Source organism: Muscardinus avellanarius (assembly GCF_963383645.1).
Source record: "Muscardinus avellanarius genome assembly, chromosome: 4".
NCBI lineage: Eukaryota > Metazoa > Chordata > Mammalia > Rodentia > Gliridae > Muscardinus > Muscardinus avellanarius.
In genome coordinates this window covers 51212849-51228584 of record NC_137789.1, presented here as the reverse complement: position 1 = coordinate 51228584, position 15736 = coordinate 51212849, and the positions used below count along the sequence as shown (strand labels likewise).

General features: G+C 33.6%; 1 protein-coding gene across 1 annotated transcript in view; it reads right to left on the bottom strand.

Annotated features, from left to right (window-relative positions):
- Positions 1 to 610: 610 nt before the first annotated feature.
- The window catches only part of MMP16 (matrix metallopeptidase 16), a gene marked incomplete at both ends in the record, with an annotated part of 275992 nt that continues 260866 nt past the window's right edge, over positions 611 to 15736 (bottom strand). Inside the window, 3 exons of the mRNA XM_080693638.1 lie at positions 611 to 945; positions 5958 to 6073; positions 15259 to 15409. Of these exons, the coding sequence (XP_080549764.1) occupies positions 611 to 945; positions 5958 to 6073; positions 15259 to 15409 (602 nt within the window). The remainder of the gene's footprint in view (positions 946 to 5957; positions 6074 to 15258; positions 15410 to 15736) is intronic.

Genomic DNA, 15736 nt, shown 5'->3' with positions numbered 1-15736 from the left:
ACAGTCTACAGTCCTGCATGGGTATCCCAGATCTCCCACCTGACAGAGTGATGCGCAGGAGACTATCCAATAGCAGTCACAGAGCTATCTTCTTTGGAGACAAAGCTGTTTTGGATCTTCATACTTTCCTGAAAGTTCAATTGTGGATTTTTTGTTTAAATTTTTTTCCCTTTGCTTTATATAAAAAAAAATGGATTTTGTTTTGATTTTTGTTTTGTTTTTCTCTCTTCCAGAAATGGGCTTGGACTTCAGAAGAAAAATAATATTAAAAACCTTTAAGAAGAATCTTTTCTTCTTCTTTTTTTTTCCCCTCTTCTTTAATCTTGAAATTTTTACTGGGCATTGAGCGTGCAGAGGAAAGGCCTAGAACTGAATGACAAAGAAAGACAAAGGACTGAAGAACAGCAGATACTGTGCATCATGGAAGCTTCCCCATGAGTGCATTTCCACTCATGTGCAGGACCAGCAACTCTCTGGGTTTGGAAGGTCAGCCCCGAATCAGGCTGCCACGAGCCTGCTCCTAGCTAGGAAACAGCATAACAGCTCTTGTCTTGAATCTCAAGTTACCACAAACTCCTGGAAAAGAAAGAACGAAAGAAAGAACCCTACATCACACCCACTCTTGCATAGAGCGTTTACAGTACAGTATGTGGCGGGGTGTTCCTTTCCTCTTGAACTGGAACACAGTGTAAACCAATACAAGGAGGCATAAGGCCAAGATGCAGGGGATGACAATAGCTATGGCTTTCACAGTGCTGGCTGTGTTGTCCAGTTTGATGACAATGTCTACGTCGTCTGGTGGGCTGTGTCCTTCTTTATCTCTGTCTGTTGGCCCATCACAGCCCATAAAGTCCTTGAGGATGGATCTCGGATATCCAGGTTCTACCTTGAGTATCTGGTTGTTGAATTTCCAGTACTCCTTTCCTTTGTAGAAATAAGTGAAGCCTGGGGAAGGAAACACAGGTACCACTTATTTTTGAAAGTGTGTATGGATAGAAATGTTAATAAAATAGGCTAAATTTAAAAAGATATGTTTTTTATTTTTATTGTTATGGTACTGTGGATTGAATAAGGGGAAATTTTATCTCTGAGTTATAGTTGGCAGCCCAATTTTATTTTTTAATTTTTTTAATTTTTAATTTTTTTTTTTATTTTGGTACTGGGGGTGGAACCCAGAGGCATTCTACCTCTGAACTACACCTTCAGCCCTATTTTTTTATTCTTTCTTTTTTTTTTTTGGAAGAGGGTCTAAGTTACGGAGGGCCTCACTAAATAGCTGAGGCTGTTCCCCAACTGTAATCCTCCTGTCTCAGACTCCCAAGTACTGGGATTACAAGGTTGCGCTGCCACACCCAGCTCCAATTTTATTTTCTATATTGAAACCTAATCTCGCTAGGTTGCTGATAGTCTCACTACTTGCACCCCTACACCCAGCTGAAAAGATGTATATTAAGGCCTTTCAATTTTTATAGAAAGTAAACACTGTCCTCAGTTCAGCTCTCTTAAAATGACCTTGTCTGCTCTACTCCAGTAGTCCTGCCTTCTAGTACTTAAGGAAAATTCAGCTGCAATGTCTCCCTCTCTAAACCCTTGTGCTGGAAGACACACCCACTGCTACTCTGCATTAGAAAGAGAGCTTTATCCTTTTGCTGGCTCACAGGAGTGCTGGCCCAGAATTACTTACTGGTGTGATAGTGCCAATCCCTAGTGAAAGATACTAAAGCAGCCTGAAAAACTGAAACACATTTTACCCTCAGGTTGAGACTGAGGAGAATGCCCAATACCTGATCAGAAGCTTCTGGCCCCTTTGCACCTCGCGGGAACGCTCCAATCAACTAGTACCAGGCATCAGTGTACGTCTCCAAAACAACAGGTTTGCTCTTGTCATTTGAACTAAGAGTCATAATAAATCATGAACTTGGAGGCCTTTCCTTTTCTCTGCTAGGACTCTTAACAAGTAAATATGGACTAAAGTATTCTGGGCACTGGCCTCATAGATGGCTCTAGGTTATGCCTGTGTTGTCCTTCCTCCTTTAGTCTCTCTCCATAATTAGACTTATTAGACTTATTTACCATGTAAAATTTGTATCACCTAGCTGTATTTTGTAGAACTTTTTAAAGCCACTTTAGTCATTTTAGAAAGAGATTATCAATACATCTATAATTATATCTTCATTTATTTATTGGTATTAGGTATTAAAGGCAAGGACATTCTACTTACACTCCCAGACCTGTTTTATTTTTTATTTTGCTGAGGGCCTCACTAAGTTGCTGGGGCTGGTCTCAAACCTGTGATCTTCCTGTCTCAGCCTCCCACAACCTGGTATTACAGATGTGGGCCATTATGCCCAGCTTTAAATTATATCTCTAATACTTCAAGTAACTTATAATTCCTGGAAACAAAGTAGCATGTAGAAGGTTCAAATAACTTATATAATATATACAGTAAGAGAGATAGTAATGCTATATACATAATAACTGAGTTATCATATTATATATGGTTTATGCTCTAAAACATTATGGTTGGAAATAATAAACTTTTAAACTCCTGACCAATAAATTATAAATATACACATTTTTTCTTATGACTATTTTCCAACTTTGCTGTTGATTCTTTTTTAAGCATAAACCCAGTTTTTTTTTTTTCTATAAATGTCAAGTATCTTTGTGACTGTGCTACATGGACTTAATTCTTATTGAAAGAGAGAAAGAGGAGGGAGGGAGAGAGGATATGCCAGTGCTATAGTGCTATAATTACTTAAAAACCATGTGTTTTGGAAGTTATTTATTTTTAATAGAATGCATAATTTAGAGTTCATAATCATTCTTGAAGTTTTTCTCTTTTCCTATTTTATTGAAGAGTTACTATAGAAAAGGCACAGCATTAAAAGCTTAGACTATGCTTCTTTTTTAACTCCCCCAACCATTCTGTCAAGTAGAATGAGTTCCTCATTTTTTTCAGGCAAAGATACTAAGACTCAGTATCTTTGACTCAGTATAAGTGACTCAGACTTAGTATCAAAGATACTAAGACTCAGTATTTTTTTTTCTTCTTGGTGGTACTGGAGTTCCTGAAAACCCTTCTACCTCTGGGCTACACTATGAGACCTATTTTTTAATATATATTTTTATTTGGAAACAGGGTCTCTTAAGCCAGCGGGGCTGGTTTCGAACCTGCGCGATCCTCCTGTCTCTACCTCCCAAGCGCAGGGTCTACAAGCGTGCGCCACCACGCCCGTGGAGACTCAGAGATATTTCAAAAATATGACCAAGTCCTGTTGAAACCATTATTTAAATCCTGATCTCTATCTAGGCTCAAAATACTAATTTTGCCAGGTTAACATCAAAGTTTGTAATCAGTATCAACTCTGAAATGAAGAACTCTGAAATTCTACCTCTGAGTAACACCCCAGCCCTATTTTTTAGTCTCTTTTTAGTTTTCAAAACAGGGTCTCACTGAGTTGCAAAGGGCCTAAGTAGCTGAGGATCCTCCGGTCTCTGCCTCCCGAATGCTGGTATAACAAGTGTGTGCCACCATGCCCGGCAGAATTCTAATATTTTACACACACACACACTAAGGATAGAATACCACTTTGGGCCATTTCATTCTGAAAATCAGTCTCTTCATTGCCATACAAATCTGCTGTGGCTTTTAGTTTCAAAGGACAGTTTTGTAATCAAAGCCACTTGCCAAGTGAAAACAGGTATATGTAGATTCACATTTTTCTGCAGGGAGCTGGTATTTGATCACACTAATGAAATCCAATGTAATTACTCAATAGGCTTGGATGAAGAAATGTAGAGGGCCTGCCAACTAACAGTAGTTAGCTGATCATAGCTGAACAATGGCATTGATTCAGAATTAAACAGACTTTTAAAGTAGATTAACAAACACCATACGTTTATAAACTGGAAACTAACTGCTGGAAGTGTCCACATCTTCAATTTTTAGCCAAGGATAATTATTATAGAGCTATTGGGAATCACATAAAAATAAGTTTTTGTTTTCATAATTTTCAGTTCTGACGGCCAAATTTTATAGTAACAGACTCCATACATAGGAGTAGAATTTATGGTTAGTGAATATACTTGTTAGAAATAGGAAGCCTATTTCTAATAGGCTTCTAAATAGGAAGTTAGTAGTAGTTAGATCATGAATTTTAAAAGAAGCAATCTGCCGGGTGTGGTGGCGCACACTTGTAATCCCAGTGCTTGGAAGGCTGACGCAGGAGAATTGCACAGGTTTGAAGCCAGCCTCAGCTACTTAGGCTCTCAGCAACTTAGTGACTCTGTTTCCAAATAAAATATGAAACAGGAGTATAGCAGAGAGGTAGAAAGCCCCTGGGTCCCACCCACAGTACCACAAAAAAAAAGAAGTAATTTTGAAATTTTGATAATAGAAATAGGTCAAACCTCAATTCTGAAAAATCCACTTTACTCAATAATTTAGTTTTATTTTCATTTGTGTAATATCAAATTCTAGATAAAATGTTTAGCTAATTCTGTCCTTTCCCATTTTATAATGCAGCTTTGGTATTATTTCCCTGTATATATTCTGCGTATTTATTTATTTATTATTATTTATTTATTTATTTATTTATGGTACTGAATATTGAACTCAGGGACATTTTACCTCTGAGCTATATACTCTATCTCTATTTTATTTTTTATTTTGAAAGAGGGTCCCACTAAGTTGCAGAGGGCTTTAAAAATATTGTTGAATACTGAGTGCTGAGAAGAAATCATTCCACTCTATTCTGCATAAGTCAAATTGCATTTGGATTAGTGTGGTTATTAGGGGACTAAAAGTTAAGAGAAAAAAGGCAAAAAAGAAAACAATAAGAAGAAAAACAAATAAATAAGATGGTAACAACGCAAACTTTGGATTGGCTCAGAAAATTACATTCTGAAAAAATCTGGCTTTGTTTAGTATGACCAAGTAAAAACTTTAGATTGATACAACAGATTGTCAATTACTTTTCAAGGATAAGTTAGAAAAATATGTTTAACTTTTTCTCTTTGAGGACAGTATATTAGGTCACATTCATTGGGCCTAGAATGTTCTAGTTACAATCTTTAGGTATATATCTTAGTAATGTTACTATCAGGAGTAACTTGTTAAAATAACTGAATGTTGGTAAGAAGTATTTCTGTAGGACAATTATATTACATAACAAATGTTATAACAATATTTCGTTGGTCAACATGAAAGAATTAATACTAATAGGTAGACATAATAGGAAGGCATATTTTACCTTAATATGGAAGACATGAAATTCAGTAGGTAATTTTATCTATAGATTTTTTAAGTTACTTTAGAAGAGGATTCCTATGAGAAGATTTCTACAATGATAGAAGAGTGAACTAGAGAAAATGTTTCAGTGTTCCATTATCTTTGATTTTATGACTGTCAAATATCATGCACACAGGTTTATCCTTTGTTTTTCGCTATTACACTATTGGACATCCACTGCAGTCTGAGTGTATTGATTGGGGAATCTTCATTATTTTATTTTATTTTTATTTTTGTACATTCTAAAACAAAGAGTAAATTAAAAAGTATAACCCACAATATGGATTATTATCAAATATATTTCTGCCTCAGCTTAAAGCTCACACTGATATATTCCTCCCAAGCTCAATTCCTTTCCCACATATATTTGTATCTTTATAGAAATTTTAATGAACTATAAATGAGATTATATCAAAGGTATCCAAATCCTCCATATTAGCATATTATCTGTATTATTCTTAATGATTTTCATAAACTTAAAAAAGTTGAGGTTAGAAATAATTAGAGCATAATACTAAATGTAAATTTAGAAAATAAAGTTTATATGAGCATAAATGTAATATAGTTCCCATATGATACTTTCCAATGATTTAACCTAGTGGAAAAGAATAATGTACTATTAAATTAGGAAACTTATGAAATGTCTAGTGGACATATTACATACCATTTTCTTTGTGTACAAAGGCTCCCTGAGGAGATTCAGGGATTCCTTTCCAGACTGTGATTGGCTTGGGATAGCCAGGGTCCATGGTTTTCATTTCTTCACTGTATCTCCAATATCTAAACAGTACAAAAAACCATAACACATGCATATATAAAAGAAAAGCATATGTACAAACACTTAATGCTGTCTATTATTAAATTATTACTGAATATTTGACACTGTTACATGTACATATGTAACTGATTTACAAAACATCTGATGGAAGTCACTGTAAAGGACTGGGACATAAAACATTTATTTCATTTCCTCTCTGGCAAATGCTAAAAATAAGTATTTATTCAGTCTACCACAATTAATAAAATGGTAAACATATTATGCTGCTCAACTGCATTTATAATTCATGAAGATAGCAAAATATATGTCTGTGTGTATTCTTGCACACTGAATGTTAATTATTCAAGAAAGGCAATGTTGAATAAAACAGACTTGACCCAGTTCTCCTTAATCTTAGGATTTAGGATGTGTGAGTATATATATAAAATAAATCAATTTATCAACAAATGCACACTGAGATAGAGTAAGACTTATGAAGAAAGCAAGCAAAATAAAATTATCTAGGAATATGTAGAGGTTATTTTGCATGAGTAGAGAGAGAAGTGCCCTGAATTGGAAATTCCTGTAGTAGGCACATGTGAAAACACATGAGCATCTACAAGAAGAAAAAGGTGACTAGAATTGAGTTTGTCATGATCAGAAAAAAAACAAAAACAAACAGAAGCTAAGACTGGATAGGCCTTTATACTCAAGCAAAGCTTCCAATTGTCTTCTAAGAAAGATAGGAAGCCTATATATATTTTTTAAGTAAAGATGCTTCAAGATATTGTTTACTGTTGAAAAGAATACACTAGTTGAAGAAGATAAAGTAGAAGCAGATATAACAACTCAGATACCATTGAAATATACCCTGAACTGGAGAGTCAGCTATAGTGTTGATGTTAATTCAAAGGAACTGGAACATGTATTGAAGAAGACTGAAGGACTTAGTAATGTGTTGGATTGTGGATGTGAGAGAGAAGGAAACTGAATATTACAATTTGGGTCCTGATTATCTGGAAGAATACTGTTGCCATAAGAAAGTAGAGGAAGATAAACTATGATAGTTTTTGGAATCGTAAGTTTTATCTGTTTTGAATTCAGACATCAAAGTGGAGTTGTAGATGAGGAAATTGTTTATGAGCATAGACTCTGAGACAGATCTTCACTGGAGTACTCACTGTATATACAGTAAAACATATAAAGGCCATGCTCAGCTGGAGTTGGAAAAATCATATTCCTATCCTTTCACAGGACAATCTTTAAGCCATCTTTCCAAAATTCTTAGACCTCCAAAGAACAAACTGTGAACATTCGTACTTTGGCTCACTCATTACTTTTCATGAATAAGCAAGTTTATATATTTAATGTTTAAAATATTGACAAAATTGGAAAAATATTGGCAATTCAGAGTAATATTGCCTATTTTAGGCTTAATGCTAAATCCTTATGTCATAATGCTCTATGGGTTATCTTATTTCATCACAAAAATTCCATGAGATAATCATCACTTTCTCCACTGAAGACTGAAAATTTCTTAGGGGAAAATAGACGACAGGTAGATGCATAAGCATGTTTGTCTAATTTCAAGTCTTTACTCATTTCACCATGAGTACAGTTCCCAAATTTATTTTATATTAAAAATGTTTTTCATATGTACTTGATAATCCCCATGCCATCCCTACAAAACATCTGTCTTCTACTAATGCTAGTGTTTTAAAAATACATGTTTGGTAAATGACATAATTATTTAAATCTCCTTGGATTAGCTATGTTGCCTGAAATCAGAAAAAAAAAAGTATTTCTCACCCTGGATATTCTGTGTTGTCTATAGAGGAACTTTTATTCAACAGAGCTGTTGGATGTTGTAGAGAAAAAGTTTTGTTGTAAATTCCTAGAAATCTCAATCGGGTAACATCTGGAATATTAACAATCCCTCTGTCTGTAATGTCCATATGGAAAGAAGAAAACGATTTCTTCAAGAAGTGTCCCAATCAATAACTCACAAGGTGGAGTTTATTAAAAAAAAAGAGAAACAAACTCTGATAGGTACTTGTCACAGGTTCTCATCATCTGGGAGTGGAAAGCAGATCTGATGAGATCAAGAAAAGCTTTCTGGAGAAATACAGAGCTAAAAAAAATAGCAAGTGGGGCCTAAAGGAGATGGCGAAACAAATCATAAGTATGACATTCTGCCAATCCTGAAATATGTTTTCTTTTAACATTTTGTTCATGAGAACATTTCCTTTCAAATAACTTCTGAACGTTCTGTGATGAATACAGAAATGGTTAATGTGGTTGAAATTGTATTTCTAATCTAAAGATCACTAGGGTTTACAATAGTCATACATGTTAACTGCTTCCCCCACTTATCCAAGGAATTCATCTCACAAGAAAATCGTCAAACACCTTATTTTGTGGATACTAAGGAATAGATTTTTTCACATTTTTTATCTCTAGAATGCACTTTACAATCAATGCAGAGTCAATGTTTGCTCAGCAGGATTTTGACGTCAATGATTAAATAATGGTATATATTATAACAAATGGCATTCTTAGGTGACATAAACTATAAGTTAAATTGAGTTTTAAAATGCTATCCTAGAAATTTGGACTCATTTAATCCTGAGGACAATGTGATCATTTAGTAACATGACTGTATACTTAGAAAACACGTTAGTTTTCTGAGAAGTACTAATATTATTCATCATGTAATAACACCTATACTTTATATTGTATGTTGTACATATTAAACAAATTTATATAATATATTATTTATTTGATTTCACTTAAATCCCTCAACAATCTTTTGTACTGCATATTGTGATGTTCTCTATGATAATGCCCTACAGTATTATGATCACTCAATCAATGACAGAGCATTGGACATCATTCTGTTCAAAGATAAATGAGTTAGTCTCTTTGTTCTGCTTTAATGTGGTAGAGTTGAAATTTAAATTAGCTCTCTTTGATTCCTAGTTCAGGAGAGTTTTCTAGCATGTTGTTGCTAGTATTTCCCTTGACATAGCATTTTTATAATAAATTTACCTGTCGTTCTTATTTTCTCAGTGCTTTCACCCAAGCAACTACTGTTCATTGAATACAATTTTTCCCCTCTTTTTTATTCACTCATAGATACATTAGCCCAACAATACTTTTTTGAGCACCAGTATAATTTGCCAGAAAAAAGATTCATAAAGATAACATTTAAAGAAAATATTTGTGAACTATAAATTTTATTAGAGACCTTAATAGGTATATAATTCTGGTATTAATTTTACAAAATAAAGGCTTTTTTTCTCTTTTTTAACAGATAATGTAATATTAAACTTTGGAATCATTTCACAATCTGAAAAACTCAACATAAGCATCAACCCTTAGATTGTCTGCTGTATGTCAGCTTTGATTTATATCCAGTAAAGTTAAATATGATTAGAAAATATTACAAGCACAGAAAAAGAAAAGACATATGTTTTTTTCTAATATGCCCAAACTAGGGAGTATTACGAACACCAGAGGGACTCCAGATAATGGAGGGGAGACCTCAGCAAAGCTAGAATGAAAAGGAAAAAGAGGAAGAAGGCTGAGGTTGATTAATGGAGGAGCTACATTCAAATATGTGCAAAAGTATAAATGTAGCATGGTCAACCTGGACACTCATTGTTGGAAGGGGAGGAAGGAGAAGTAGGTGGGAGAGAGGGCACCAAGGACTGTCTGATTATATGCCATTTCCAATATAATCCACATAAAAATTAAAAAAAGAAAAAATAATTAATTTGATGCAGGGTTGTCTTCTAAACTGTGCTGAGGCATATTTGTAAAATTAGGATTATATTTCATTTTTCAACATATGAGAATATATTTCTATACTTACAAAAAACCTCTCTCACTGGATTATCCTTCCTGAAAAAATGCTTATGGATTAATTGAGAAATAAATTTAATAAATTTGCATATTCAGATTGGACTTATATAATTTGAGGGATTTAAAATCATTTATTATTATTTATTTACATATTTATTTTTGTGGTACTGAGAATGGAACCCAGGGACATTCTACCTCTAAAACACACCACTAGCCCTATTTTATTCTTTTATTTTTTTTAAACAGGGTCTCATTGAGTTGCTGAGGGCCTCACTAAGTTACTGAGGCTGGCCACAAACCTGTTGATCCTCATGTCTTAACCTCCCAAGTAATGGATTTGCAAGTGTGCATCACAACACCTGGTTACATCTAATTAAATTAGATATCACAGTGGACAAAATTTGGAATTTGGGGTGGGAGGCTCAGTAGATGATATTTTATAAATAATGCTATTTTGTAAATTCTCTGGTAAATAAGTATTATAGCTTTTACTTCTGATCCATCAGTTATCACCAGTAGAAATTTGAATTTAATTAGATGATTCTTTGAATGAAGTATTTAGTCAAAAGTTCAAAATAAATTATATTTAGAAAAATAATATTTATTAGCTAGTTATAAATACCTTGAACATGAATCATATGTATAATATATAAGTGGTTCCTGTAATAGTACACAAACTTGTAAAATTCTGTCTATGCCATGAGAAAAAAAGACAGGTAGAAAAATCAGGAGTGAAAATCTGGACATCAAGTAGACCCCAGAATCATTTCCTATGACATATCCATTTCTTTATCTGACTTGGTCTCAATTCTTTGCTACAGAGTCGAGATTTCTTGCTTTTGTTTAGTTACCATAAAGTATTAGAGTACTTCTTTTTTTCCATACCCAGATGACCATACAAAATCCCTCTTCAGAAACATTCTTAGAAGAGACAGCGTAAGAAATGTCCTTATATTCTATGTTGTTGAATGAGTAAAATATGTATATTTACAAATTATAAATTTAGAGATTAAGCTAAAAGAAACAAACATATTTTCCCAACTATTAGCGACAAGTTCTAAAAATTCCAAAGTAGATCAAAATTTTGTCTTTGTTTAAAAATGTCTTAAATGTTTCAATAATTGATTTTAGCATAATGCACGGCATTAGAATCTTGGATATATTTAGGAGAAGATGCTGAGAAGTGGTTTAGAAACAGCATTTTAGTGCTAAATGCTATGAAGATCAAACTGTATCTAAGTGTAAAATTATAGTGTATTATGAAAAGGGCAAGGAGGAATCTGAGACACTGAGTTCCATGCTGTACATGAAGTAGTGAAAGAGTAGATATTTTAATCTAAATATGCAGATCTATTTAAGGAACCATCTTAAATAAACCATCCTCTTGTTTATCTCCATGTTTAAAAGACTCCATGTGGATCTCTGCTTTTAATATCATGTATGTGCCAATTACTCTTCAATCTATGCCTCCTACTGGCCTTTCCACGCCTTCACAAACTTAATCATTCAACTGTCTTTACTTGGTGTGCAAATAGATGCCTCTGCCCAGACATGGACACTTCACTCTCCCATCCCCTTCCTCCAGTATCCTCTTCCTCTGCTCCTCTATTTCCAGAAATGACACTACCTACTAAATGATTTCGGTGAAGAACCTTGAAGCTACCATTGACTTTGATGTTGCTGTTGTTCATCTTCCCCAAAATCCAAGTCATAGGACAACTCGTTATGATTTCATTCAAAATAGATCCTGCCCCCTTCGACCCTTGCCATTGTTCTTGCTTCCTGTATCCTTCAACAATTTCCCAATCTTGCTTCTTCTCTGGAGGACCATTCCTCACACAGAAGCCAGAAAGACCTTAATGAATACACAGATAATCATACCCCTTACCCCTGGAAAACCCTCCAGTGCCTGAGTCTCTATCTTGCTGTATGTCTTCATTTCTTTATGTGAAAATTATTAAAGCTATTATCATTATTATTTTGTACTAATTACTACTATTAGTAATTTTTACTATTTACTACTGCTACTCCTACTACTATAATTATTTTACTATTTACTACTATCTTTTCTAATAAAATGTAAAGCCTTTTGGTTTTCTCTATCTTTATTATCTAACATATGTCAAATAGTATGTGTTCAAAAATAATTTGTGAGTGAATTAAGTAGGGACTGGTAAAAAAAATCTTAAGGAGGCAGACATTAAAGTTATTTCCAATCACTCTGAACCTCAGTATGATATATAATTATAATGCATCAATAAAAGTAAATAAAAAAAGAAATGGAATTGGCTGCCTTATATCCATATCATTTTGTCACTGTAGGTAGTAATGCAGATAGGTAGGCCATAAATCTAGAATGAATGTATTGATAATTGGTGTGACCATGAAATGATATTGATATAATTATATAGATATGAAGTAATCTGCTTATATGACATTTATAACCTGTGACATCTTACATAAGATCACTTACATAGAAATTATTTGAAATCCTTCTTTCAACAATTCTAAAGCCTATAAAACTACAGTGACGTAAATAAAATGAAAATAGTAAAAGTATTTCTATACACTTTGCTCTATTATACATACAGCTTTTCAAATAGAAAGGAAATAAACTAAACCCTTTTCTTTCTCATTTATTGAGTCTTTGTTCAATTATAAATTTAGTATATAATATAACTGATTTTACTAATCTGATGTAGACCATATTTAATTTATAAAGTTAAATTTTCCAATAGGCACTACATTTTTAGAATGAGAAGCTTTCCAAAATAATGCCTATAATGAGCATGGTGGCACTCACTTGTAATCCCAGCATTCTGGAGTCTGAGACTGGAGGATCACAGTTCACAGACAGCCTCAGCTACTCAGTGAGGCCCTCTGCAACATAGTGAGACCCTGTTTCAAAATAATGAATAAAAAATAGGACAAGGGGTATAGCTCGGAGGTCAAATGGCCCTGGGTTCCATCCCCAGATTTTCACACACACACACACACACACACACACACACACACACACACACACACACACTTTTAAAATAATGCCTGCATATGTGAGTAAAAGAGCTATCTGATAATTAAATGATATTTTATCTTGATTTATGAAACTCATGTTCAAACTAATATATGAAAGCTAAATGTATATATCCCACCCCCCTTTTATATTCACCTCTCTAAGGTATCTCTTCAGCCTTTTGTTTCTACCTATATATGTCTTGGACATAGCACAGAAAGACTAACAAACAAGTGAAACCAGCTATAGAATTAAACAAGGACAAGGGTTATAACATTTCAAAGAATATAAGACTGCGTATTTATTTTCCTTAGTGGTCATTATGCTGTGACAATAAAGCACTTCATTTTTTTTTCCCTTCATACTCTATTAAACTTGTGTCCTGCTGAAAGTCACTACACTTTTTCTGGCTATAAGACACACACGTGTGTGTGTGTGTGTGTGTGTGTGTGTGTGTGTGTGTGTGTGTGTGTGTGTGTATGGTTAGTGAGCCTTGACTCCAGGGCATTCTACTTTTGAGCTACACCCCAGCCCTATTTTTTTAAATGGGGCCTCACTAAGTTGCAGAGGGCCTTGCTAAGTTGCTGAGGCTGGCTGTAAACCTGAAATCCACTTGTCTCAGCCTCCCATGAACCGAGATTACAAGCTTGTGCCACCACATCTAAGTCCATTTCATTTATTTATTTTATTTTAAAACAGGATCTGGCCAAGTTACCAATTGCTGGCCTTGAACCTGTGATCGTCCTGTTTCAGCCTCCCAAGTACTGTAATTCAGGCATGTTATCCCTTTTTTTTGTGAAACTAGGGATTGAATATAGTCACATACTACCTCCAAGCTATACCCAGTCCTACTTTTTATTCTTTTTTTTTTTTTTTTTTGAGGTACTAGGGATGGAACCCAGGGGCATTCTACCTTCTACTTACAATTCCTGTCCTGTTTTTTATTCTTAGTTTTTAAGCAAGGTCTCATTAAGTTGTGGAAGGCCTCACTAAGCTGAGTCCGGCCATGAACCTGTGGTCCTCCTGTCTCAGCTTCCCAAATACTGGGATTATAAGCTTGTTCCTCCACACACAGTGAAAATATCACCTTTTTAATGGAAGTTTGCATGTTTGTTTGTAATTTGGTCATAAACATTTTGCAAAACTTTGAATTTATTCCAGTGAATTATAAATCAATGAACTTTTTTCTACCACATATAATGTATATAATGTCTACAAAGTTAGTAACAGGATAATTTAAGTGTATATTATTACCCATGGGGTAATAAAATTCCACATTTGAAATAATGTGCAAATAAAAATTTCTAATTTCAATATAAATAAAATTTATGTCAATTATTTTTATCCTAAAGTGGGATATATTTTATAGGGTTATTTTATGCTATGATAATAAGGCAAACTCTATACTGGCAGGTTGGGCATTAAAGTCTGAAGTTCTTATGTGTGAATTTTTAAAAACATACTCTCAAAAGGCCGTACAGTGGCATACATAAGTCTTTCTATGAACCAACCAGTGAAGACTACTTGTGAAATTTCATATTGTGACCCAGCTAGTTATAATATAATGGAAATTTGCACTTTTTATCATCTTCATTACTATTTAACCTAGATTTTCAACATTAATAAAACATAGTCTTCATCTTGCACATATTTACTTGTAATATCTGTTCAAAAATGGATAGTGTAAGGCTATGTATATTTAGTATCTACTGTGAGTTATAAGACTAGTGATTTACTTATATTTTGTGGATCCTGTAAGTAGTGCCTCAAGAGAAAAGACATCAAGAGAGAGTAAATAGTAAAGAATGTTACACTTCAAGATAAAAGTATGAAACCCAGTGATAGTTGATAGTTCACAATACTCACTTGCTGATATCTAAATAAATAGCTTCTTAAGAAATAGAACCTGTGAGTAAATTGAAATTATTTGAAGAGTCATAATTTACTATGGACAAAGTAAACAAACTTAACTTTGAGAGTGAGATGGACATACAAAGTCTATGCTAAAAGGTACTTCTTTTCTAAATAAAGTAAAATTTTAAATAAATGAATTGCAAAGACATACACTGCCTACAGCTTTAAAGGCATGTTAATATCATAAGAAAAAAGAATATGCTACTATTCATATATACATTTATAAGAATGAATAAGTTAGGTAATAATTTATCTTGAATATTATTTAGAATATATTTTTAAAACATGTTCTATTGCACCATCTCTTATTTATATCCATACAGATTATTTATCAACAGTAATGTTTTTGATACACTAGAAATGTTGATTTCTTAAAACATTAGTTAATTGCTTTCCTCTGGTTTTGTGGGTACTGACCTGTCCCCTTTGAAGAAATAGGTTTTCCCAACGTCCTCCCACCAAATGGCTGAATCAATACCATGAGGAGGAATTCCGCTTCCAAGAGTTATCAAGTCATGAGGATAACCAGGTTGAAGGGTTGTGTCCTTGAACACCCAATATTTGTTACCTGTAGGAAGTAAATACAAATGCATAATGCATTTAAATAATGTCAGATTATACTATATCCATTAGCACAAAACAATTCAATTATTATGCATGAAATCTTTGTAATAAGTTAGTAATAGTCACATCTGAAATGTTGATATTATTTTTGAAATATCAATGTTATTTTCAAAAGGAATGTAATAAAAATTACATAATAATACATGCAAAATTTGTGAGTTAATTTTAAAATAAAATAGATCTATGACTTAGCCACAAGAAACAATTTTAAGTCAAGGATCAAGGATTCTTCTGGAAATCAGAGGACCTATTTTTGTTCAAGGCTAAACCA